This window comes from Amphiura filiformis, chromosome 9 (assembly GCF_039555335.1).
Source record: "Amphiura filiformis chromosome 9, Afil_fr2py, whole genome shotgun sequence".
Classification (NCBI taxonomy): Eukaryota; Metazoa; Echinodermata; class Ophiuroidea; order Amphilepidida; family Amphiuridae; genus Amphiura; species Amphiura filiformis.
This window is the reverse complement of record NC_092636.1, coordinates 10,152,895-10,176,811: the sequence shown is the minus strand read 5'-3', so window position 1 is coordinate 10,176,811 and position 23,917 is coordinate 10,152,895. Positions and strand designations below refer to the sequence as shown.

The 23,917-nt window shown below is 37.3% G+C and overlaps 1 protein-coding gene across 1 annotated transcript; it reads right to left on the bottom strand.

Moving 5' to 3' along the window:
- Window positions 1-27: 27 nt before the first annotated feature.
- Window positions 28-22,966, bottom strand: LOC140159962 (uncharacterized). Its single transcript, XM_072183230.1, has 3 exons — window positions 22,761-22,966; window positions 681-1,622; window positions 28-31 (listed from the first exon to the last, which is right to left on the bottom strand). Exons 1-3 carry the CDS (start codon window positions 22,964-22,966, stop codon window positions 28-30), a joined length of 1,152 nt encoding a protein of 383 aa, XP_072039331.1.
- Between the last annotated feature and the right edge of the window lie 951 nt (window positions 22,967-23,917).

Below are 23,917 nucleotides of genomic sequence, written 5' to 3'. Positions count from 1 at the left end.
GAGTTGTTGTCCTTGATGATGGGACTTTCATCTGTAAAGAAAACATGTGAAATCACTAAATAAATAACTCAATCAAAGCAATATTTCAGCTGTAGGTACTTTCATTTTATGAATCAGGTGATGTCTTACGACGTCTTATTTACAGGCAGAAGAGTCACTTTCCGAGCTGAGTTGGTCAGTTAGGAATTTTGTAATGGAAGTGTTTAAATTACACTAACTTTTAAGATTTTTCGCAAACATATTTTACAAAGTTCTTTTGAATGTTCCAAATTATTTCTCTAATTATTTGTCAAAAAATTTCAAACACTTTGATGGAGTAAGTAACATAAAATTCTGAAGGCGTCACCTGCCAACCCATTTTCGATGTTTTGAATATCTTGTGACTGCAATAGGTTGAGCATTCAAATATATCTGCTTAGAAAAACAACCACTTAATTTTGATAAAATCGACATGTCGATACTTTAATTATGATGTTTTAAAATAATTGAGTACTCGATTAAAAGAAAAATCAATTATTTTTGTATAAATCTAAATATCGCTGAAGCCTACACCTGGATGAGTTGGCACGTGTAAAGCTGGGTATACAATTATACATAAAAGTATCATTTTGCCCTGTATAAAAATGAATTTGAACAATCAAAATAACACAGAAAAAAAAAAAATGAGACTATAGGCCTACCTTTCTCTTTCTTTTTTTCTTCTGCGTTTTCTTCTTGCCTTCTCTGTACGTCTTCTACTCCTCTTCATGGAATTCTTATGCTCCACGTATTGAGTACGAACTGATGGTAGCTTCATCTTCGCCTTAGGTTCTGTAATTCTGTGCGCATACAGACCAGCATACACAGGGTTGACAACAGGCTTTATTTCTCCAATGAAGGCAGTACATGATGAAGTTGTTGGTGTGGTCTGGTGTAAACCTTCTGTTGGCACTGGTTTCTTTGTAAACTGCAGGCATGGCCTTGTGTACTTGCACCTCTCTGCGCTTTCACGCAAGTACTGCCGCCTCTCCCTTGCCTTCTGCTTACCCGTCTTCATTCTATTCAGAGGCGGTATCATTGATGGAGAGTATGTGTAGGTTGGTGTCCCATTACAAACTCTCATAACCTCATCTGTAATGTCTGCAGCAAATTTCCAATATCCATCTCTGTTGAGATGGATGAAATCTCCACCAAAGTCATGAAATTGGAGGCTTTCACCTGCAAACGAGGGAGTATAGCCTATTTCCCTGCAAAGGGCTCGTACCTGAATGTTAAGCCACTTCCCTCCTTCGTTCAATGCACTGCTATCAAAACGCTGTAGAATATTGTTTATCATTAATATTGCCTCTGGATATAGGCATTTTACCAGTTTGGCGAGGTCGCGGAGTTGCCTGATTGTACGCGACACAAGCTGACGTTCAAGCGTGTTTGTGCCAACGTGGATAACAACAGCGTCTGGTTTTAGTTCTTTTAAAATGTCCCAGTCATAGCAAATGGCATCACACAGCGTTAAGACAGTTGCACCGGGTTTGCAAAACACATCTGCACGAACCTGGTCCAATATGGCAATGTCTTCTGCCAGGTATTTGGTCAGGGAGTCGCCGAAAACAACAACATGCGGTGACCCGGACCCCGGCGAAGACCTGTAAAGTATAATACAAAGAAAATTTGTTAGTTTCCATACGCCTATTGACGGCAACTTTTGATGACGTTATTAACATCAATGAAATGAAATGAAATCAAATTAATTTGGTTCTAGGAATTGCCCCAAATTACAATTAAATCTGAAGTCATCTGGGGAAGGGGGCACCACAGGCCCAAAGTTTTGGCATGTATTATAATCATAATCCAATGGGCTGCACAATCATCAAAAGGCAGCTATTCTTAATACAGAGATTTACAGTACACAATAATGGCTGCCATTTGCATAGTTGGTTACAGTGGGCATGTTAGGCCCTTTTATAGCCCCGCATCATATTATTTAGCAGATGACATCCGTTGACCGTCTGCAATGCTGCTAAATTTAATAGCTGCCGTATGTGTCTTATATAAACACCGTATTGGTCAAGGCATATACATGCCTGCCAACATTGAAAACTAAAACAAGAGCCAATAATATAGACTGACCAATAGAGCTAAGTGAGTGGAGCTTTTTAGCACCAGGGTCTAGGGGCCAACTTAGGACCCTGGCGGGGGTAGTGAGGGGGGCAAAAATATTATAAAAATAGAAGTTATACAGTGTAGACCCTACATTACTTGTTATTCAATGTTAGAACAAAAAAATACTGCTACGCTAAGTAGCAGTTTTTCCTGGTTCCAAGTTCCAACCTTAAGGTCTATAAGTTAACTGCTATACCGGTACATGTATAAATTCTCAAGTACCGGTATATATTTCTCATGTTATGACACATTTGACATAGGGCAGCTATTAAATTTTGTAACATTGCAGAAGGTTAATAAGTGTCATTTGCTAAATAATATGATTTGTGACTATAAAAGGACATAACATACCCACTATAACCAACAATGCAAATGGCAGCCATTATTGTGTACTGTAAATCTCTGTATTAAGAATAGCTGCCTTTTGACGATTGTGCAGCCAATTCCAGAATACTATATAATACATGCTAAAACTTTGTACCCGCGGTGGCCATTCTAGATGACTTCCGATTAAATTTGGAGGTAAATATTTTAGCAAGTGGAAAAATTATTATCTAATGATGAGGGGCTCTGCCCGGGACTGATGCTGGTCGTCCGGTAGACCGGTACCAAAAAGGAAGTAAAAAAAAAAAAAAAACCCCAACTATTGCAACTAATAATAATTTTAAACAAATAATTATTGTTTCATAAAATTAAAAGAAAAAAAGAAGGAAATCGGAAGAATCAAGTAATCCAATTTTTTTTTTTTTGGGGGGGGGGGTTCAAACTTCAAAAATGTTGACAGGAATGCATAGACCCAAGTTCCAATGTCTGAGTGATGAGAAGAAATTAATTTTATTAATTAAATTAATGAAATGCACAGCTGCCTTGTTGGTATATTAATGTTTTTTAATTCTCAAGTATTTCTCATGTAATGAGCACATAAGGCAGCTATTAAATTTTGCACCATTGCAGAAGGTTAATATAGTGTCATTTGCTAAATAATATGATTTGGGACTATAAAAGGACCTGACACATCACTGTAACTAACAATGCAAGTGGCAGCCATTATTGCATACTGTAAATCTATGTATTACGAATAGCTGCTTTTTGACAATTGTGCAGCCAATAGCAGTATAATATAATACATGCTGCCAGCGGTGGACCCTTCAGTCCCTTAGATGACTTCCGATTTAATTTGAATTTGGTGTAGGTTAGGGGTGTCATTTTTGGGTAATTTTTAATTTTGTGCCGGGTACCCGGCGCATTATTTGGGCGGGTTACGCGGGTAACAGAAATTGAAAAAAAAAAATCAAATTCTTTTTTTTTTTTTTTTTCTAATTTTTTTTCTAATTTTTTTGTCGGATTTGTAGTGTCCTTGGACCTAGACCTAAATGCTAGGACCATTCATGGTTGACCTAAAAAAATAAAAAATTGCACAATGCTTTGTGTTTTTTTATGAAAATTGGTACTTCGTTTTCATTCATGTCATACTAATATCAAAATGCATTGAATTTGAATGCATTTTTTTTAAATTTCAGGCACCCAGGCAGGGTATTGCCTGAAAATGCCAGCCTTAGTGTAGGTTTTATTTTAGCAAATAGAACAATCTCTATCTAACGTCTACAATTGGGCGGTCTTGCCTGAGACTGACCACTGCTGACACTGGCCGTCCGGCACCAAAAAAAAAAAAAAAATTCAAAGTTTTCGGAGAGTTAAGCGAACATGAGGGATCAGGGAATAGGCTATGGGGTATACCCCAAAAGATTTTTTTTTTGCTCTTTTTTATGATGAATAAAACATTTGTGGGGAAAAACAATCAAAAAAAAAATTTAAAAATTTTTTTTAGTGCCGGTCGGCACCGATCCGTGCCGGTTACCCCAGACTGGCGCGGCTATTACCCTGCCGGGGATATCCCCCGATCACTTGCATTCACTTGGACTTACGCAATTTTCGAACCCAACACTAAAGTCTAAAATCAGGTAAGCTACTACAAACCCCTACAACGTCGTTAACCCTGCTTAAGTGCCAGCTACATACAAAAAAGGGCCCCCGAAGCATGTATTAATCGCAGTGGCGGTGCCACGGGGGGGGGGGGATATTCCCCCAGACCCTGTCAGAACTCTTGCCCCCCTGTTGCCCCAGAAAAAAACCCAAAGTTACGAAAAAATTTCCACTTTTTGCTGTAATTTTGCGCACAATTTGTTGATTTCGCCCCCCTGAAATTCACTTTGCCCCCCCGGCCCCCTAATGGCTAATGTCCTCCGAAAAAAAATTTCCTGGTGCCGCCACTGATTAATTGACAATTTTGTGGCACAGAAAAATGGCAATTGTTTACATTTTAAGAACGTATGCAGTGTTCGAAATATGCCTCAAACAGTTACCGGCCAGCCAGGCTTGAACTTAAAAAGTTACCGGCCAGCCGGGTCGGCAACTAGATGCCAGTCAGAAAAGTTACCGGCCAGGCCAAAAAGTTACAGGCTTGAATGGCCGGCTGACCGAACGTTGAACGTATTGCAGCATAAACACGGAAGTGGGGTTCTGATTGGCATGACAAGTCTCCAAGCTACTAAACTTTTAAAGAAAATAATGCAAAAATGGATGACTGCTTCTGATTGGAAATATCACGACATGCAAATGTGTCATCATGACAGAATGACTGTTGTGATGTGTGCATTCATGGCCATGCACAATTGATATCCTAGATATTGATATTCGAGCATTTTCCATGCCATGAACATGGGGAATAAGTGGCGATCATAGTGTCAGGGTCCATAGCAACATAATGCATATACTCTACACGCAAAACACGGACAGACAAAATGGTGGAAGCCGAAATTTTGTCGTCATATTTCAAACTTTGGGACCTTGTCACTCTTCACAGACTTAACCCTACTCGGTAAATTTACCATCATTGGAAAGCTTTCACCTTCGTGTGTTAAAAAATTGCTTCAAATTTCATCGAATTTTGTTAAGATTGCGAAGACCACGCTTCAAATTCGCACTCTTACTTTAAGCTTAAAAATACGTACAACAACATCGGCTATAAAAAAATCCTAAAATCTCACACACAATCGTACAAATTTGGTATCAAATTAAAGCTTAGAAAATTTCTGATCTACTCACATCGCCATGGTGGGGTAAACTCTGCTGCATTGTGGGTATTATTCCTCCGAAGTTGGCAGCCGAAGTGTTCCGGAAAATGCCGATGAAAAAAAAAGATAAAACTCGCGAATTCTCGCGTATTCACGTGAAAACAATTCTGAGGTCAATCGCCCTTTTTGAGTGACCTTACTGCTGACTGATTAACCCACAGCAAACAGCTGAAGGGAGTATCCCATCATGCATTGTGACATGAAACGGAGTAATATAAATGACAATGATCAAGTGACGACTACGAATGACAATAATGAGTTATACATCGCATTGAACAAGCGTTACATTGGATCTTAGAGTACGTCTCTTTACAGATTTCAACCAAATGGGACAGATTCCTACGTAGGCCTATGTTTCGTTCCTATCTGTATTTTATATAACAAAATTATCAAAATAACGTCGATCTTTTTCTCAAGAATCGGCATTTAACGCAAAATTCTCAGTTTTAATCATATGGTTTCATCAAGTTTGACTTGGTTTGTATGTTGTTTAATTCTAGCCCTTTTTTGAATAAATTATGAGCTTGTTATATAGAGGCTCAATAGCCCTTATAATGTATAAAAACTATCAAAATCATCATAAATAATTGTGAATTCATGTCTATTTCTTTTTAGTTTGCCATTCCATACCAACCGATCTCATGGATAATCTACTGTATCGTGCTGGCCGTCTATTTTAACCTATGGTTTGTTCTTGCGTTGTTTTACTGGGGTTGGGAGCCATGGTATCCAAGAGGAACTGATTCCAGAGCTAAATATTTTATCTTCGGGTCTGACTGGGCGTATATAGCAGGATGTGCATATCTAATCCTGAGAGTCATAACAACGTTCATGTTTCACAAGAAGACAGGATTTAAAGGTAAAAAAAGGAAGGTTTTTTTTTATTATTTCAAACTCTAATGGTGACCCGCAGGTCAAATTGTACATTAAACACACCTAAACAGACACAATGCAATTTGCAGGCATCAGCTTAATCAGCGCCAATATGGCAACATTGAAACAAACAACTATACAAACATCCAATCCAACCCAACCCCATCCCCCAGTAGGCAATGAGGATAAAGTGCCTTGCCCAAGGACACAACACGTTGGCACGAGCGGGGCTCGAACTCACAACCTATGGATTATGAGTCGGGCGCCTTATCCACTCGGCCACACGTGCTCCTAAGGTAAGACATTGTGACAATTTTGTACCGGTATCACTGTAACATAAAGCAAACTTGCAGGGTGCATACATGATTGAATGGTTGGATTCGGCTTTATTTTAAACAATAAATACTTTTATCTTTGCAGTAACGTCTGCGAATGTTCAAGACCACGAAGATGAGCAACCATCGGCATCTATTCAGAAAGGAAAACAACATTCCCACGTAAAGAACGACTTGAAGCTACCTTGGTATGTCCAACTAATGTGGTTTCTACAGATTCAAACCTACCCAGGCCTTGTGATAACTTCATTTACACGCTGGGCTATAGATACGGGGGAACCCTACCAATATTCAACCAATGTCATCGATATTCATCACCACGGTGTCGGTATTTTTCTTCTTACGCTGGATTTCCTCATGCTCTCCTCACCGGTTCGCCTGCAACATTTTGTTTACACATATATAGGGTCAGTTTCATACATCATGTTCACATTAGTCTATTACTTTGCTGGAGGAACTAACCCACATCATTTATACAAAGAGATGAATGGAGACACATATATTTACCTCAAAAAATTAGATTGGGGAATGTACCCTCGTACATCAGTGGTGATGTCACTGATGATAATATTCGTGGCATTTCCGTTTGTTCATTGCTTTTATTACTTGGTACAGAAATTTAGAGATGTATGTATTGAGTGGTATTATTACACGAAATCTACATCATAAACGATTTTGATAGCATCATACCTGGTATTCTCAATATTTTTTGAACTTTCTAATTAACAGAAGCTCAATTTTTCTGATTGGATTTTGGATTTATGGGTTCTTTAAACAATAAACATATAAGTAAATTAAAATGATAGCTTAAGATAGAACACAACTTGTTACTTGCAATTCCCATTTTGCACCTAAAAATTACCACAACCGCGACTTTGACACCACAGAAAGTATAAAGTCCTACTTTTCGATGCTATAGCAAAATAAGACCAGGAGGAGTATTTCCATGGAATAATTATTAGGAAGCGGCAATAGAAATTAGCATGAGGCGCATTGATATGTAAATAGCGTATTGATATTAAAATTTGCGCCCCGACTTATAGCGGGCGGTAGTCATGTTATGCAGTAGGAGCCAGGCGGCGAGTGGCATGATAGAGCCGGCAACTTGTGAAACCGCCCGGCCGTATGGCATTTTCCATATACTCGGTTAGTTTTGTGGGGTTCATTATCAAACCCCAACGGTTTTAGCTTGTATTTATATTATTTATTAACATAGGCCTGTTTGTTTGTGATATTTCAAGCGTTTTAAAATTTCCAAATAATCCCATTACACGGTTACACGGTTGACGATGAAAATTTACTGAATCTAGAGAATGCAATGCGACCACCACCTGGTAGGAGCCTGCAGGCATGCCAAACTGCTGAGTGAACGCGTATAATCATCTTTCCGTATAGGTATAAGCTGGTATAATTCGTATACAGTTTCGTTATATAAAAAAGGCGGTAATATTAAATAAATTTATTATAATATTATACTTTGACATTCACATGCATTTTTATCGTCTGAAGTGCAGAGCTCCAGCGACAGAAGCTAGTTGGTGATACAACAGTGGCCAACCCCGGCTGCATCATAGAATTCTATTCCAAAAATATTCAATTTTATCAGATACATTTGAAGGAAACACAGTTCTTCTGCATTTAAAAGACAATTCACAAAGATATAAAATCGAATATGCAGAGTGCATCCAATTATGTCAAAGCAACAATGGATCTTTTAAGATCCATTGTTGCTTTCAAGGACATTGGTTTACGTGATTTCCAGAACACGCAGACTGTGACCAATCAGAAAATTGAAATCAAATAACTGAAATGGCACTGTGATGTGAAATTATTTACATACTTTTAAAAACACTTATTCACTCCGGTAGTCAAGCAGATTGATAATTTATATCACAGGAGGAAACAGAAAAAAAACCCACACATACAAATATGGCTCCCACTGGAAAGTCAGATGTGGTGTCAAATGTTTTCTTGACTTAAAATATTACTTGTATTTCATACCTTACACTTGTCACGCATTCCCTTCGTATTAAGGCCTAATTTCGACATTACTATTGCAAAAGTCATTCCCATTATTAAATTAGTAGACTTTCTTTGAAAAACTTATCACTGGTGCCTGATGGGAAATACCCGTCCGCCATTATTTTTTTTTCATAAACCGGGCCGTTTGCGCCCTGATGTATTTGGGCGCACTATACTCTCGTTGAACAGGCAAAGTTCACAAAACTAACGGAGTCGTTATTTGCCAACCATAATTAACATGATCAAGGGGCCGAATATGAATTATTCATAACGGATCGATAACTGACCTCATTTTCTAGCTAGCAAACCAGCGGGATTTGTCAAAGGTTTGCGTTGCTAAAGAACAACCGTGAATATTTTTGGTATTTCTACTAGTGTGCAGCTGTTATCTCAAATAAACTGTTTAGCGTGCACTGTTATGTTCTATTGTTTGGTGCATGCATTATTAGATAAATGTACAGCCCTCTTCCCTAGTAAAAGTGGCACAATTGTGATTTTACCCTTTCGATGTTAAGGGATCTGGAATGAGCGCTTTGACAGTATTTTTTGTAGGACATGAGAGCACATCAGACATATCGAATTGCATTCTGAATACGAAGAATGTCTTTCTGATATCAAATAATTTTCATTTTTGAAATTCACAAATTTGATGACAAATTATAACAATTTGATATTTTTCACATTTTTGATATATAACAGTCCTTGAAGTAAATTTTATAAATCTAATGATATATACTTAAAGTGTATGTAGCTGGGAGGAAAAGCCGACGATCAATTGACAATTTTGACCTTTCATATTGACGATATGGATTTTTTTCCGAAAAAGACCTACTTTTTTTGGGTGTTTTGGGAAAAAAATCCATATCTTCAATACGAAAGGTCAAAATTTACAATTGATCGTCGGCTTTTCATCCCACCTACATACACTTTAAGTATAAATCATCAGATTTATAAAGTTTACTTCGAGTACTGTTAAATATAAAAAATATCAATTATTAATCATTTGCCATAAAATGTGTATTACATTGCGAATTTCAAAAAAGATCAAAATTATTTGATATCAGAAGGACATTCTTCGTATTCAGAATGCAATTTGATATGTCTGATGTGCTCTAATGTTCCACAATAAATACTGTCCAAACGTTCATACCCCATCCCTTAATATATCTCGAGATTAAAACAAGCAAATTAAACAGAACAAACGAGCCAAGACTGCGCCCGTGACGTTGATGTAAGCATCATGTCACAACGGTATTTTCTAATTGCCAAAGAGGGCGCTTTTCACTTAATAGTAGCTACAGGGCAGTTACCTGCTCTATATTTTGTTTTTGACAATAGCGCAAGTGTAGCAATAATTATCTTTCTTTTGTAAGATATGCCTCAAATTACCAATCTGGATAGTCAAAATAGACGGATGCTAAGTAGTTAAGATAAGAACAATTGAAGTTTGTACAAAAACGTATAGCCTAGCCTTCACTAAAATAATTTCTCAAGGAAAATAAAATGAAATAGTTAGGCTAAAAAATACTGTTATGTCTCAAAGCCCATGGCAGTTTCAAAAACGAATGCGGAATGAGGGTTTTTTTAAAGATTTTTTTAATAGATTTTTTAAAAACATAATTATGAACTAAGATGTCATTTTCGAGTGTTCAAAAATACACAGTATGAAATTGTGGTTGATTTACACAATTGAAGTACAAACATCAATTGTTTTATACCTAAACAAACCAGTATCGAATCTAGTAACTTTTCTTCCAAAAACTTTTTGAAAAAATAAAAAATGAATTTGCCGTTTCAGCTGACATGGACGCGCTAAGAAAAACGAACGCGCGCGCGGGCTTTGAGACATAACATTTTTTGTTTAGCCTTATTATCAAATAAGAAGATTAAATATAGTATGAATAATAAAAACTGAGCATGGGAAACAGATTGCCTTTTGTTTTATTTATCATTTACACGAGAAGTTTTTTATATAAAATTTCTGTGCAACTTTATTATAGCAGGTATTTTAAATACCCGACATATTATGAAAATACCTTAAATCCTGAATTGCAAGAATTGAAGTATCGCAATTCATTTTAAAGGATAGACGATCAATGGCGATAGATAGATGATTGCTCCCTTCAAATGTTAAGGCCCGGCGATTGATTGCGTCACTTTGGTATAAGATGGCGGCCATTTTAAAGGATAGACGAGCAATGGCGATAGATAGATGATTGCTCCCTTCAAATGTTAAGGCCCGGCGATTGATTGCGTCACTTTGGTATAAGATGGCGGCCATTTTAAAAGATAGACGAGCAATGGCGATAGGTAGATGATTGCTCCCTGCAAATGTTAAGGCCCGGCGATTGATTGCGTCACTTTGGTATAAGATGGCGGCCATTTTAAAGGATAGACGAGCAATGGCGATAGATAGATGATTGCTCCCTTCAAATGTTAAGGCCCGGCGATTGATTACGTCACTTTGGTCCACAATCCCCTGACGTTTTAAAATGATCTAACATTTGCAGCATGACTTGAGACCTCTAGATCACTATCCTACACTGCATGCATGAGCAAATGGTTCACATTAATATATATTTCAGTTGAAATCCATACACTTCATATGGAAGACACGACCTTAACAACATGGGTCAATGGGAAAAAGTACAGTAGAATAAGTAATGAAAATCACTGTGCACATAAACAGACTTGATAAACCAAACAACCAATTTGTAAATGGTAATTTTTGGCTATCGAACTTTACCTACTTCTAATGACTACATTTGCTGCTTTTATCCCCCTCTGCGTACTCTCTAGTCTGTATTTTACTTGTTTCCCCACGTCACGTTGGTGTACCTTACTCTTTTTATTTTCATACACAATTTAACTTTTTGTCCACGAGGTATCATGTATTTTGAATGCGAGCACACAATTCGCAATAAAGACACCATATCTGAAACTGATTTTAACTTAAATCAAGGTTGATTTTTGCGTTCTTTTGATTACCTTTTTACGGTTCAAACTAACTTTCTAACATTACTAAATTCCTTCATGCCTCACCCGACTATTTTTCTATTCCCAAAATGTCCAACTTACTAGATATTTTGTAATTCACTCCACTTCAATTTGCAGGTATTTCCTTTCGACATTTGAAAAACCCGCCCACAAATAATATGAAAATAACAAGAAATAATGTTTCTTCTATTTAGAAGATGGCAGTTGTTCCAAATCTACCTTACATAGAATATGTGGACATTCAGCATTTAGATGTCTCGTAGACAAACATTAAAATTGTGTATTGCTATTAAATACGTCATAAAAACAGAACGGTAAATACTACTTACTTAATTTTTTCACACAAGGTCAGTAATGAATATATCGTGCACATAACATTTACAACCTAAACAGTTCAAACTGGTTCTAGAAGAGCAGTGGCTGCGCCAGGAATTTTTCCGGGGGGGGGCATTAAGGGGGGGCAAAATCAACACATTTTGCGCAAAATTACCGAAAAAAGGTGAAATTTTCGTAATTTTGGGTTTTTACTGGGGGGGCAAGATTTCTGACTGGGGGCATTTGCCCCCGCATGCCCCCCGTGGCGCCGCCACTGTAGAAGAGGATGAATTCTTTGCAAGATTGCACAATCTTTTAAATTCAACCTGTTCTACTCACCACATCCTCGCTATTGTAATATTCTGTGCTCTTTTACGCTAAAACTGACAAAGCAATAATAGTCAATGGAAAAGTATTGCGGTAATATCATACTTCTATATTGACTTACGTCACTCTCTCACTAACTCACCCGTTGAATGAATACCACGACCACTTCAGATGAGTAATCGTTCACATGCTTTTGCATTGATCACTGTCACGTACAAAGAAATATAACACCAAATCTGATTTGTAGATACTTTGGTCGGATTTAATTTGAATGGTATTTGAATGCGACCTCCTTTCATAGCCGCTAACCCACGAAAAGTAGTTATTATATTGGTGTATCTACAAATTCCACTTGACTCGCATTTTTTTAATTGGATTATGTTCATGCTTGAACGTGAATATAAAATACTTGAATTGTGTGTTCAATTTTCTAAAGAGCTTTTAAATAAGCTTTTAGCACATTTTAAAATATGGGCTTATTTGCAATACTCTAATGGCATGTTTCACAATTCCCTACAGGTCTTGAATAAAAAATGGTGAAAAGAATAAATCTTACGAATCTACACTTCGAATCTAGAAAAAAAACACCACACACAACAACAACAACAACAACAACAACAACAAACAGACAATTATACCGCATTTATGCCGTAACACGACACAATCTTGCCTAAAACGTCTCTTCGCAAGCTGATTTTTGGACGGCATTTTCCACACACAAATGAATAGGCAATCTGCCCGTTCGAATTCGCGTCGAAAAAATCGAAATTTGTTCACTTCTTCTTGTCTATACGAGATCAAATTTGAACCCCCAAAATGGATTTTATTACATGTCGGACTCTACTTGTTCTATTAGGATACTTTGATTCGTTTCATAACATGACAAACATAACATGTTTCTGCATTTTATAATGCGTTTTTTGTCATTTGGAACGTCATTTTTGCTACCAACCGCAACGTAATCGCCTTACGGTAATTCCACGATTGACCAATTCACAATAGATTTCACCCTCCAGAGGGCATAATAACCGATTTTCGACTAATGTAGCTTGCCGTTCGCGTTCCCGTGTCACGTTTCACGTAAATTTCGCAATCTCTCTATTAACAGCTGAAATCTAGGAGATAACGCTGACGAAACTTCGGCCAGATACAAGTGACCTGGTGAACGAAGGGGGTCGCCGTATAGCTGGTTGGGGTATTTTTACAGAACAGGCAAGTGTAGCCGACAATCAGGCGTTACCCTGATCGGAACCGCCTGTAAACGAGGTCTTTTATCATGGATCATCTGCCCCGCCATTACCAGATGAACCACGGGGAATCGAACCCGGGACCTCTCGCACCAAAGGCAAAGACCTTAACCAGTGTGCCACGCTGCTCCCCACGCTTTTGATTTGCAACTTATGACAATCCACCAACTTTCATATACTAGTATCAATCTTTGTCAATTTATAGTGTTTGGTACCAAATTTGGTATCAAATTGAATCTAACAAGATTCTGCACACGACCTTATCAACCAAATTGTCATAAAAAGATCAGGTTTTGTTGTAGGATGTGTTACATCACTGTGTACTTTCTTTATTTGAAGGGTTTATTATTGCCATGCTATTGTTCTAATGTTTATTAATTTGCTTTACTTAAAGAGGCATTCCGAGATTTTAAGTTGACAAATGTTTGCACAAATGTCTCAAGAAGAGAAAATAAGTAGGAAAAAATAAACTAAAGAGTTGTTGACACCACCTTCACATTACCTAACTGACGGATGTCAATATCCCTTTGAACATCATTAACAATCTGTAATAATAACAAACAAACCTCACATGAGATTGTTATGTATATTAGTCTCAACTAAGACTAGACTCATCGTGTAATTTAAGGACTTGGTAAACTAATATATTTGTTAATGGTCTCGTGATTCTCTATTCAACATTCGTCAGAAGTAATAATTCCGTGGGCGACAGTTTGGAGTATATTTACATCTTTTAAGATGTAAATATAGGTTAAAAACTGTGATATTAGACATACTAATCACTCTAATACCTCACGCTATTCGCTAAATGTAAACAATATTAACTTTACATTTATAAGCTCAATTTTAACACACTAAAAACAATTAACACAATCTAAGCAACACTTTGTTTTTAAAACAACTTAACACCTTTATTATCATATTATTCCGTTAACATTTTAACACTTTTTACACCGGTTTTAACATAAACATGTTCAATGCTTAACACACATGTTACACTTTCACGCTATATATTTTAACGAGTTTAAATGTTGATAATATTAACACTTCCATGATCCCCCTGGAATAAAAAAAAAAAAGGCATAACAACAACTATATTACCAAACTGGCAACTGGCGGATATCAAGATGAAGAAAATTAAACTATTACTCAAAGCGGAAATTAGCTCACCTGAGATCTTTCGGAATGTAGCACTATAGATGGACTGGAGAAACATCTTCAGTAATATTTGGCCAAACTTGAAGCATAATAGAAAAAAGAAATCGGAACTATGATTGAAGTAAGCGAAGCTGGGGGAGCAGCGTGGTCCACTGGTTAAGGTATTTGCCTTTGGTGCGAGAGGTCCCGGGTTCGATTCCGCACAGGACCTAAAAAAAATTCTCTGCTCTCCCCGTGGTTCATCTGGTAATGGCGGGACAGATGATCCATGATAAAAAAAGACCTTGTTACAGGCGGTTCCGATCAGGGTAACGCCCGATTGTCGGCTGCACTTGCCTGTCCTATAAAATTCCCCCGACCAGCTATCTACGGCGACCCACTTCGTTCACCAGGTCACTTGTATCTGGCCGAAGTTTCGTCAGCGTTATCTCCTAGATTTCAGCTGTTAATGCCTAGATATGCCCGACATAAAAAAAAAAGCCATAGATCTTAAAAAGAAATGATGAGACTGGTTCCCACCTGTCAATACAGTTAGGGATAAAGATAATTGCTTTGACATTCCATTACTCGTTTCAAGTTATGAGTATTAGGATTGGTTTTGGTTTTGGTCACGTGGTTTCTTATTATCCTGCCTAAGCTCCTGACTGACCTCAGTACCGATATCTTTGTCTGTACCCTTTGTTCGAAACTTAAAATTTGTAGAAAGCAGTTTCGGTTTTCATTTAAGTTTGTTACATAATCGTAAAACCGCAAAATATCAGATTTGAAGATACCTTGATCAAAGTATACAAAAGCAGTTTTTAATTTTGCAGTGCAATATTCATGAGCACAGAAGTCGAACAAGTCAATCTACATTTGAAAGGGTGGGTTCGATTTCCGAATAAGCCTTAGCTTATTTCCCTGTGAAAAATATAGTGGGTATGCAATAAACCAGCCATGCTGGAGGACAGTTCTAAGATAACTTAAGATGGCAGAGGGACAGGTCTCAAGATCGATTCCACAACCATTCATACCCATCACACTTTTTATTGTATTATCATGCGAATTTTCCCGTTATACCTTATGGAGGACAGAATTTTATTTAAATGAGGATGACTCTAATATGGGTGACGTCGTGTTGCATACCCTCTATAGACCATCGAAATATTTCAACCGATGTTATAAAAGAATAGACACGTGAAGTCTACTCGAGTGAGTTTTTCTGGTTGACCTGATATAATTAATCACAATTTAAAATTTTTAAGATACTACCGGAATACAGCTAAAACAATTTTAATTTTAAATTTCTTCTCGCCTTTGACCAGAATCAGAACCCGAACTTCATACTGAGACCCTTCTTGTTTTATGTTTTTATTTTATTCTATTCTATTTTATTTCATTTACGACATCTTTAAGGATAGCCGTTAATCAGTGCCGAAACATTTTTTTTTTATATATATGTAGATCCTCCAGTCCTCGAAAAATGCAAAATTATTCACAAAATTTGTCGGGGGGTGTAGTACCACCTTAAACCTAGTTATTTCAATCGTAAAATTGCTGCCAGATCAGTGCTTCTACGCACGAACATGGGTGCAACGTATTCGCGACCCGATGCGTTGTTACACTTGCTTGTCCCGTTGATTCAACAAAAAGTTTCTTTCCTTTTAAATGACAAACAGGAACGAAACAGTGCAATAAACTCAATCAAAACAGGCAGTTGGGGTTTACAAATCTGGATTTTGTTTCCTTGTATTTATAGAAAACATTACAAAGTATACACAAATATCAGAAATGCTGAATTCCATGAAGACACGACATCGAGAGTGCACAGCAGCTTTAAAGTAATCTAATGTATACTTTCGGCTGATATGCAATTACGTCATTTATTTCTCGTTCCAAAATAATGCATGGAATATCGGATCACGGTAAGTCACATCAAACATGATGACTTCCCGAGGCAGATAAACATACGCACAATGTGATTCTTATTGAAATCTGACCAAATATGTTATTTCTTTGATTTGTATGAATGGATTTTGATAGAACAATATCATTTGTCAAAGGCAAACGAATGTGGGCGTTTATAATGACACTCATTTTGAACTATTTTAAGGTACTTGTTTGGACAACTTTGCTGAGACGAAAGATCAATATAGCTAAGATTAGACTCGTGTCATTTAAAGACACGAGAAACTAAATATTGCAGAAAGTGAAACCATATATCATAAAATGGTGAAACTGGTTTCAACCTGTCGATAAATAAATAAATAAATGTTGGTATTTATACAGCGCCTTTCACATGTGCACATGTACCAAAGCGCTTTACATCTATTCCGCTGTCGTTAGAATATGTCAGCTGCCATACAATGCCCAAGGCATGAATGTAGGCGGCGCGCAATGGACGATATTCATAACAGCTCCCCATTTCACCCCTGGGTAGAGAGAAGCAAGTAAGGTAAAGTGCCTTGCCCAAGAGCACAACACGATGGCACCGCCGGGGCTCGAACTCGCAATCCACCGATTGCAAGGCAGAGCCCGTACCGCTGCGCCACCGTGCGCCATCGATACTGTTAATGCTCTGCGTGCTAGCCATGCGCATCAACGGAAAAAGTTCACGTTTTGAAATATTTTCTCAAAATATCAAGAGCCATCTTAAAAATTACTGAACAAATACTAGGCTTGTTTGTATTCATTTTAATGCATTTTTCGTGCTGATTCCAAATATGGTCATGAAAATTTACATTTATGAATTTTTTCAATTAAGTAAGAAGAGAATTAAGGGTGGGTATTGCTGATACTCCACTGCTCAAAAGACACGTCGCTGGATGCTTTTAGTTACATTTTGTATCATTAAAATGTGTGTCAAACTTAAACACACGACGTTTACTACCTCCTACCCATTAAACACTAGTCGACGCTGTGAGCAGTAGCGTGCGCAGCACATTGAAAGTGGAGGGGGGGGGGGGCAGGTTGTTCAGTTCCCCCGAATGGAGTCTGATTAGGATGTTTTTGCACCGTTAAAAGTAACGAATAACGATTTCCCTCGAATGACCAACAAAAGTGGCCCCCCTGCCCCCCCCCCTTTGCGCACGCCACTGGCTGGGAGCTGTTTCTCACGTGTGCCGTTGATCCAACAAAGGGCAAACAGGAGCGAAAAGGTGAACTTAAATATATGAAAACACGCAGTTGGGGTTTCCAAATCTGGAAGATGTCTTTGCTTGTATTTATAAAACAACGATTTTACCCTTTGAATAAAACGAGTTCAGTATTCTCGTCTTCGAGCCGACCCCTTGAGGTATACATGTTTTTTTACAAGCTACAGCTGTACACAGGACATATTACGAAAGCACACAACTCAGCACCCCTCAGCCCCCCAGCAAACACACACCAATTCGCACTGAAACCCCGCCCTTAAAATTAGCAAAATCACAGCAGATAACTCGTGCAGCTTCACAAAAGATATTTAGCCGTCTCCATTCTGATTTTTTGAGCTGAACTGGGCACAGGAAAAACGACCTGAAATAGCTCTACGCAACCAACGCTTTGATTTGATTTGAGTTTATTAAGCATATCATCGTAAGAGTCAAATAACATATTGCACAGAACATAAATACAAGAACATAGTTATTATAAAATACAAATTAAAACATAAACATAAACATTGACACGATAATACGCCAAGGATATCCCTTTAAGTCAGAGACTTATTTCCAAAGGGGTCCTTATAAATAACAATGAAAAAATATATATATTACAACTATTTAAAACATGAAACACCTAAATTACAATATTAAAAACTATATAACCATGTGGTCTAAGAGGATAATTTTAGCATCTTTTTAAACCTTGATTTTATATTGCACAATTTTACATTTTCGGGTAGTTTGTTCCAATCATGGATTGCATTGTAAAAAAAGGAAGCAGAATCTGCTGTTTTGATTTTTGGAACTTGGAAGTTAAAATTGCTACCCCTAGTGTTATAACAATGAAGATGAGATAATTTGACAAAGTTTTCTTTCATACGCTAATGGGGGCTTATAGAATAATATATTTTATATAGAAATTTCAGCGTTTTGTGATCCATTTGTTCGTCAACCCATTTCAAAGGACGAAGGAATTGTTCTAGCTGTTATAATATAAGCGTACACTACGAACGAGCCGTAAAGTCGGCAAATTGTATTCTGAGATACAGTGTAAAATGTGCGTGAAGGTCGTATTCATAGGTACCTCAATTAGGCGCGACATGTTTCTCATTTGATAGCGTTTAAACCAATCAATAATCCGATTGCTGAAGAGGATAATCTTCTATCTATTTCTATAGAATCATTAAATAGCTCTAGTCTTTGTTTGCTTTGGCTAAATCCTGTTCAAGTTGTGGGTTACAATTGCATTGTATTTTGTCTAGGTATGTATAACCAACAATTAACAATGAGAGGACATTCCTGACCAACGCTCTGCAGGGTCTATTGTTCTATTGTTTTTGATTAGAGCGCTGACATATTGGAAAATGTTGCCAATCAATATTCATGAGAGTGTACATTCAACGTCCAGTTTGCGAAATTGGGTGAGTTGTGTTTTGTAGGTGTGAAATACATCTGACTGGGCGTTTAAATTACGTAACGAATAAAGGCATTGACATCATCGAATGGCTGCCCAGTGCTGTTATGTGTTTAGTTATTATATAGGCCTAATAATTATTATTAAATGTATTCATCATTCCTTTCTTTTCCCTTCTCTGTACTTATTCTTTCCCATGCCTACACTTTATCACTCCCTCGCTCTCATTGTCCCCTCTCACCCTCCCTCTCTCATTCCCATCATTTTCCTTATATTTCTATTTATCTACTTGTCTCTTTATTATATCTTTTTATTTCTCCCTTCCTCCAGCCCTCTCTCATTCTCCATATCCCTCCTCCCTCTTCCTCCTCCTCCCTCCCAAGACTTTTCTCACAGAGGTGAATTTGCCCCTCCCCAACCCCCCCTCCCCTCTTTGGGTACGCCACTATTTCTATACCAATCTCCTTTAAAATAAAATTAAATGGACATTTCTTAAAAACAACCTTTATGGGCCTATACTTATACTTACATGTATACGTATAGCGATTACCATTATAGTGTAATATAGATATATGGACTGGACATGGCAGCTTTCATACTTTCTAATGTTTAAGCGATCAGCAAGAGCATTCAATTTATTTAAATGAAACGCCTAACGTCAGGTGGGTGGTAAAGATGATTGCATCGACAGCTAAAGCCTCTTTATACACTTCAGACCCACACAAGCACACATTTGGGATACGTAAGTACATTGGTACCACTTTACACATGACTGCCCTTACACATGACTGTAGTGTGGTCACTTATTGATACTCGCCTGTTGTGTAGAGCGTTAATATGATGCCGGATCAGTGACCAATTTAATGGTGGAACCCTTTATTCGAAACAATGGTACCACTTTTATGAATAGCCTGTCGCAACTTCTAATCGGCATCAAACGAACAAAAGATTATATAATCTATTGCGACTCTATTTCTATTTAAAAGCTCTTTGTTCCTGACCCTCGTTGACTTGGGGATGATTTGAAATGACCGTACTAATTTCATTCCAACAATTTTGCCCAGGGTTGTAGCGCAGTGCTTTCGATTGATTATCAAATTAAAACTAGCGTCGTGCTTTCATTGATTAGAACATAGACGTACAATTATTGTTTTCGACTCTTCTTAGATCACCAATTTCATCAAATGAGCTAAAGAGTACAGGTACTTTTAACATTAACATATTTGTCTTTGTTTAGGATATACAGGGGTGAACACAACTGGTACAGCAGGTTTAATGTTAATACAGATACTATTAAACATACATTTCAACTACTTGCGTTTCAATTTATAAACGTTTATTTTAAATTGAATATGACCAGATCAATTGCAGGGCTAATATGAAACGTTCCTTCACATCCTTAATTCACGAACTAGTGCCGATTCCCGGGTGCCGATTTCAGTGACGAATCTACTAAATATCCTTTCTCCAACATGCCCGCGATAGGCAAAATAAACGAGTTTATTTTATTTTGTTTGTAATGTTCCTTTATGTTTACCTTTCTAATGTGGGAAAATTTTTATTTCTTATTTACATCTGCCTTGAAGGGATTTTGTCAAGTGCGATATCACAAAGAACGGATATACAGCCTGTCTCAAAAAAATTGTGCAAGTGAAAAGCGCCCTCTGTGGCAATTAGAAAATATGGTTGTGACATAATGCTTACATCAACGTCAAGGGCATAGTCTTAGCTCTCAAATGCCGTTTAGTCGGTTCAATTTGCTTGTTTTAATCTCGAGATATGCTTACTTAACAACGAACGGGTAAAATCCAAATTGTGCCACTTTTACTAGGAAAGAGGGCTGTACATGTAAATCAATGATAGCATCAAGTTTATCAAGAGTTCCTTCGTGAAATCAAAAGAATGCATCAATTGCATACACAGCAATACAAAATCGTTTTTAATGTTTTATCATGAATAAAGGTATAATGATTCTCTTTTTCCACTTACGACAAAATAAACGATAAATAAATATTTCACATTCTGCTGTAAAATTAAATATATGTACATGTCAATGATTTTACCACGGTAAATACTGTTCTTTGTCATTCAAGACATGTTGAAAGACAAACAAATATTGCACACTTATAGGTTAATGAACTTCGACAAGTTCATGAAATTTGACAAATTAATGAAATTAGACAAAATAATGCGTCTAATGCACGAGCCCCGAAGGGGGAGTGCATTAGACGCATCAACATCAATAGCAATACTAGCATTGATTTACATGTACAGCCCTATTCCCTAGTAAAAGTGGCACAATTGTGATTTTACCCTTTCGTTGTTAACTAAACATATCTCGAGATTAAAAAGAGCAAATTGAACAGAACAAACGGTATTTGAGAGCTAAGACTGTGCCCTTGACGTTGATGTAAGCGTCATGTCACAACGGTATCTTCTAATTGCCAAAGAGGGCGCTTTTCACTTGCACAATTTGTTTTGAGACAGGCTGTATATTCACTTATTTACGTTGACGTTTCGTCGATTACTCTTCCTGAAGCTTAAAAAACTCAACCAATCAACGATGTATCTGTTTCATCACATAAATTGATGAACACATAGAGAGCGACGTGAAATTTCAATAATTTGCCATATATAACCTTAAACATGGTAAGCTAAATTGTGTGAACTAAACTATATAGCATATGTTGCTGTACTTCGGTGTAAAAGAATGAGAGCTTATTGAATGTCTTCAAGTGTTTGTCAATAGTTTGGAAATATAAAATGACTTTGACACTTAATCAGGATAGTCGATTTTTTACATTTTAGACTCTTCTTCTTTGGTTGAAGGCAGTTTTACGTTAAGCTTATTTATCACAGAATAATCTCTCTTGATTGCATTTTGTCTTGCTAAATCTGCAATACGTGAAAATGAGGTACGCAATGAGGGCTCGCTTACGATACGATGGTGTGCTTCAATGCAAGGAAACAAGCACATTTCAAGTTGGTAAATCAAATGTCTCCTGTACGTTGAACTCATCAGGTAAAGAATAACAGGGTTAACTATTGAATTAAATTTCAACATCGTAGACTTGACTTGATCCATGAATGCATTCTGTACAAAAACATTTGAGGGATCAAATCGAAATACAATCAACCAAATGTAAAAAGGTGACGAGCTCAGTATGAATATTACTATCATAATAAGTACAATCAGGGCTAACCGCAAGCGCTTCTTCTGCTGTTTCCTACCTCCGCGTGAATCAATCTTTAGACTCGGTTTCTTGCGTAATAATTCCTTCGCCGTCAACACATAACATACAACCATAACGCCAGATGGTAAAATAAAGAGTAGAAACACAATACATAGTATATATACTGTATAAGATGTATCATCGGAAAACCAGCAAGTTGCATCTTCGACGTATACAAATATTGGCCAGAGAACAACAACTGATGTTGTCCAGATTGCGAATACATTCCAGACGCTGAGCTTTCTTGCGTACATTTGCTTATGTAATGGGTAGGCCACAGTGGTAAAACGATCCACACTTAAAGCAGTCAAAGTTAGTACGGATACACCCTGTGATATCAACTGTATAAAAAGTATAAATTCGCAATAGTGAGTAAAAATGAGCCGAACCGAAGCAAAAACATAGTGTAAAACGTTCACCAAAATGACAAATATTACAACTAACAAATCCCCAACAGCAAGATTGGCAATCAAAAGATTAGGCATACTCCGTAGTCCTGGATGTCTTATTGTCAGGTAGATAACACTGCCATTACCAAAGAATCCAATAAGAAAAAAGAGAATGTCAATTGCCATGGCAATTTTTCTTCTTGTGTCCAATACATAGTCGTCGGTTGATTTACTTTCACCAATGGTATAATTAGCTTCCATATTGTACTTGTTTAATTCAGGCACGCCTTTAAGAGATACAACCACCTTGCATGTATCCCATGAAACACAAACTATGTAGTGTAATAAACGTTGTTTTGAAATCACTTGGTTGAATCCCAATTCACTAGAAACATATTGTGGCGAATTATGGACAAACTGTGTTTCGTGACGAGAATAATGTTTTAAATCTGGTCAGCGGTCCAATAATAATCATTGAAAGATTATCACCGTCATTACTATTATAAAGAGATCCGTGCTAGTCCAGTCAGCAGTAAGGTCACTCAAAAAGGGCGATTGACCTCAGAATTGTTTTCACGTGAATACGCGAGAATTCGCGAGTTTTATCTTTTTTTTTCATCGGCATTTTCCGGAACACTTCGGCTGCCAACTTCGGAGGAATAATACCCACAATGCAGCAGAGTTTACCCCACCATGGCGATGTGAGTAGATCAGAAATTTTCTAAGCTTTAATTTGATACCAAATTTGTACGATTTTGTGTGAGATTTTCGGATTTTTTTTATAGCCGATGTTGTTGTACGTATTTTTAAGCTTAAAGTAAGAGTGCGAATTTGAAGCGTGGTCTTCGCAATCTTAACAAAATTCGATGAAATTTGAAGCAATTTTTTAACACACGAAGGTGAAAGCTTTCCAATGATGGTAAATTTACCGAGTAGGGTTAAGTCTGTGAAGAGTGACAAGGTCCCAAAGTTTGGAAATATGACGACAAAATTTCGGCTTCCACCATTTTGTCTGTCCGTGTTTTGCGTGTAGAGTATATGCATTATGTTGCTATGGACCCTGACACTATGATCGCCACTTATTCCCCATGTTCATGGCATGGAAAATGCTCGAATATCAATATCTAGGATATCAATTGTGCATGGCCATGAATGCACACATCACAACAGTCATTCTGTCATGATGACACATTTGCATGTCGTGATATTTCC

Bases quoted from the DNA above. Each gene is read 5' to 3' on its own strand.
- LOC140159962 (XM_072183230.1), bottom strand. From the start codon at position 22,966: ATGGAAGCTAATTATACCATTGGTGAAAGTAAATCAACCGACGACTAT. The intron at 1,623-22,760 runs GTTAGTTGTAAT...TATACTTTACAG, and splicing joins AATCTTGCTGTTGGGGATTT to GTCTTCGCCGGGGTCCGGGT.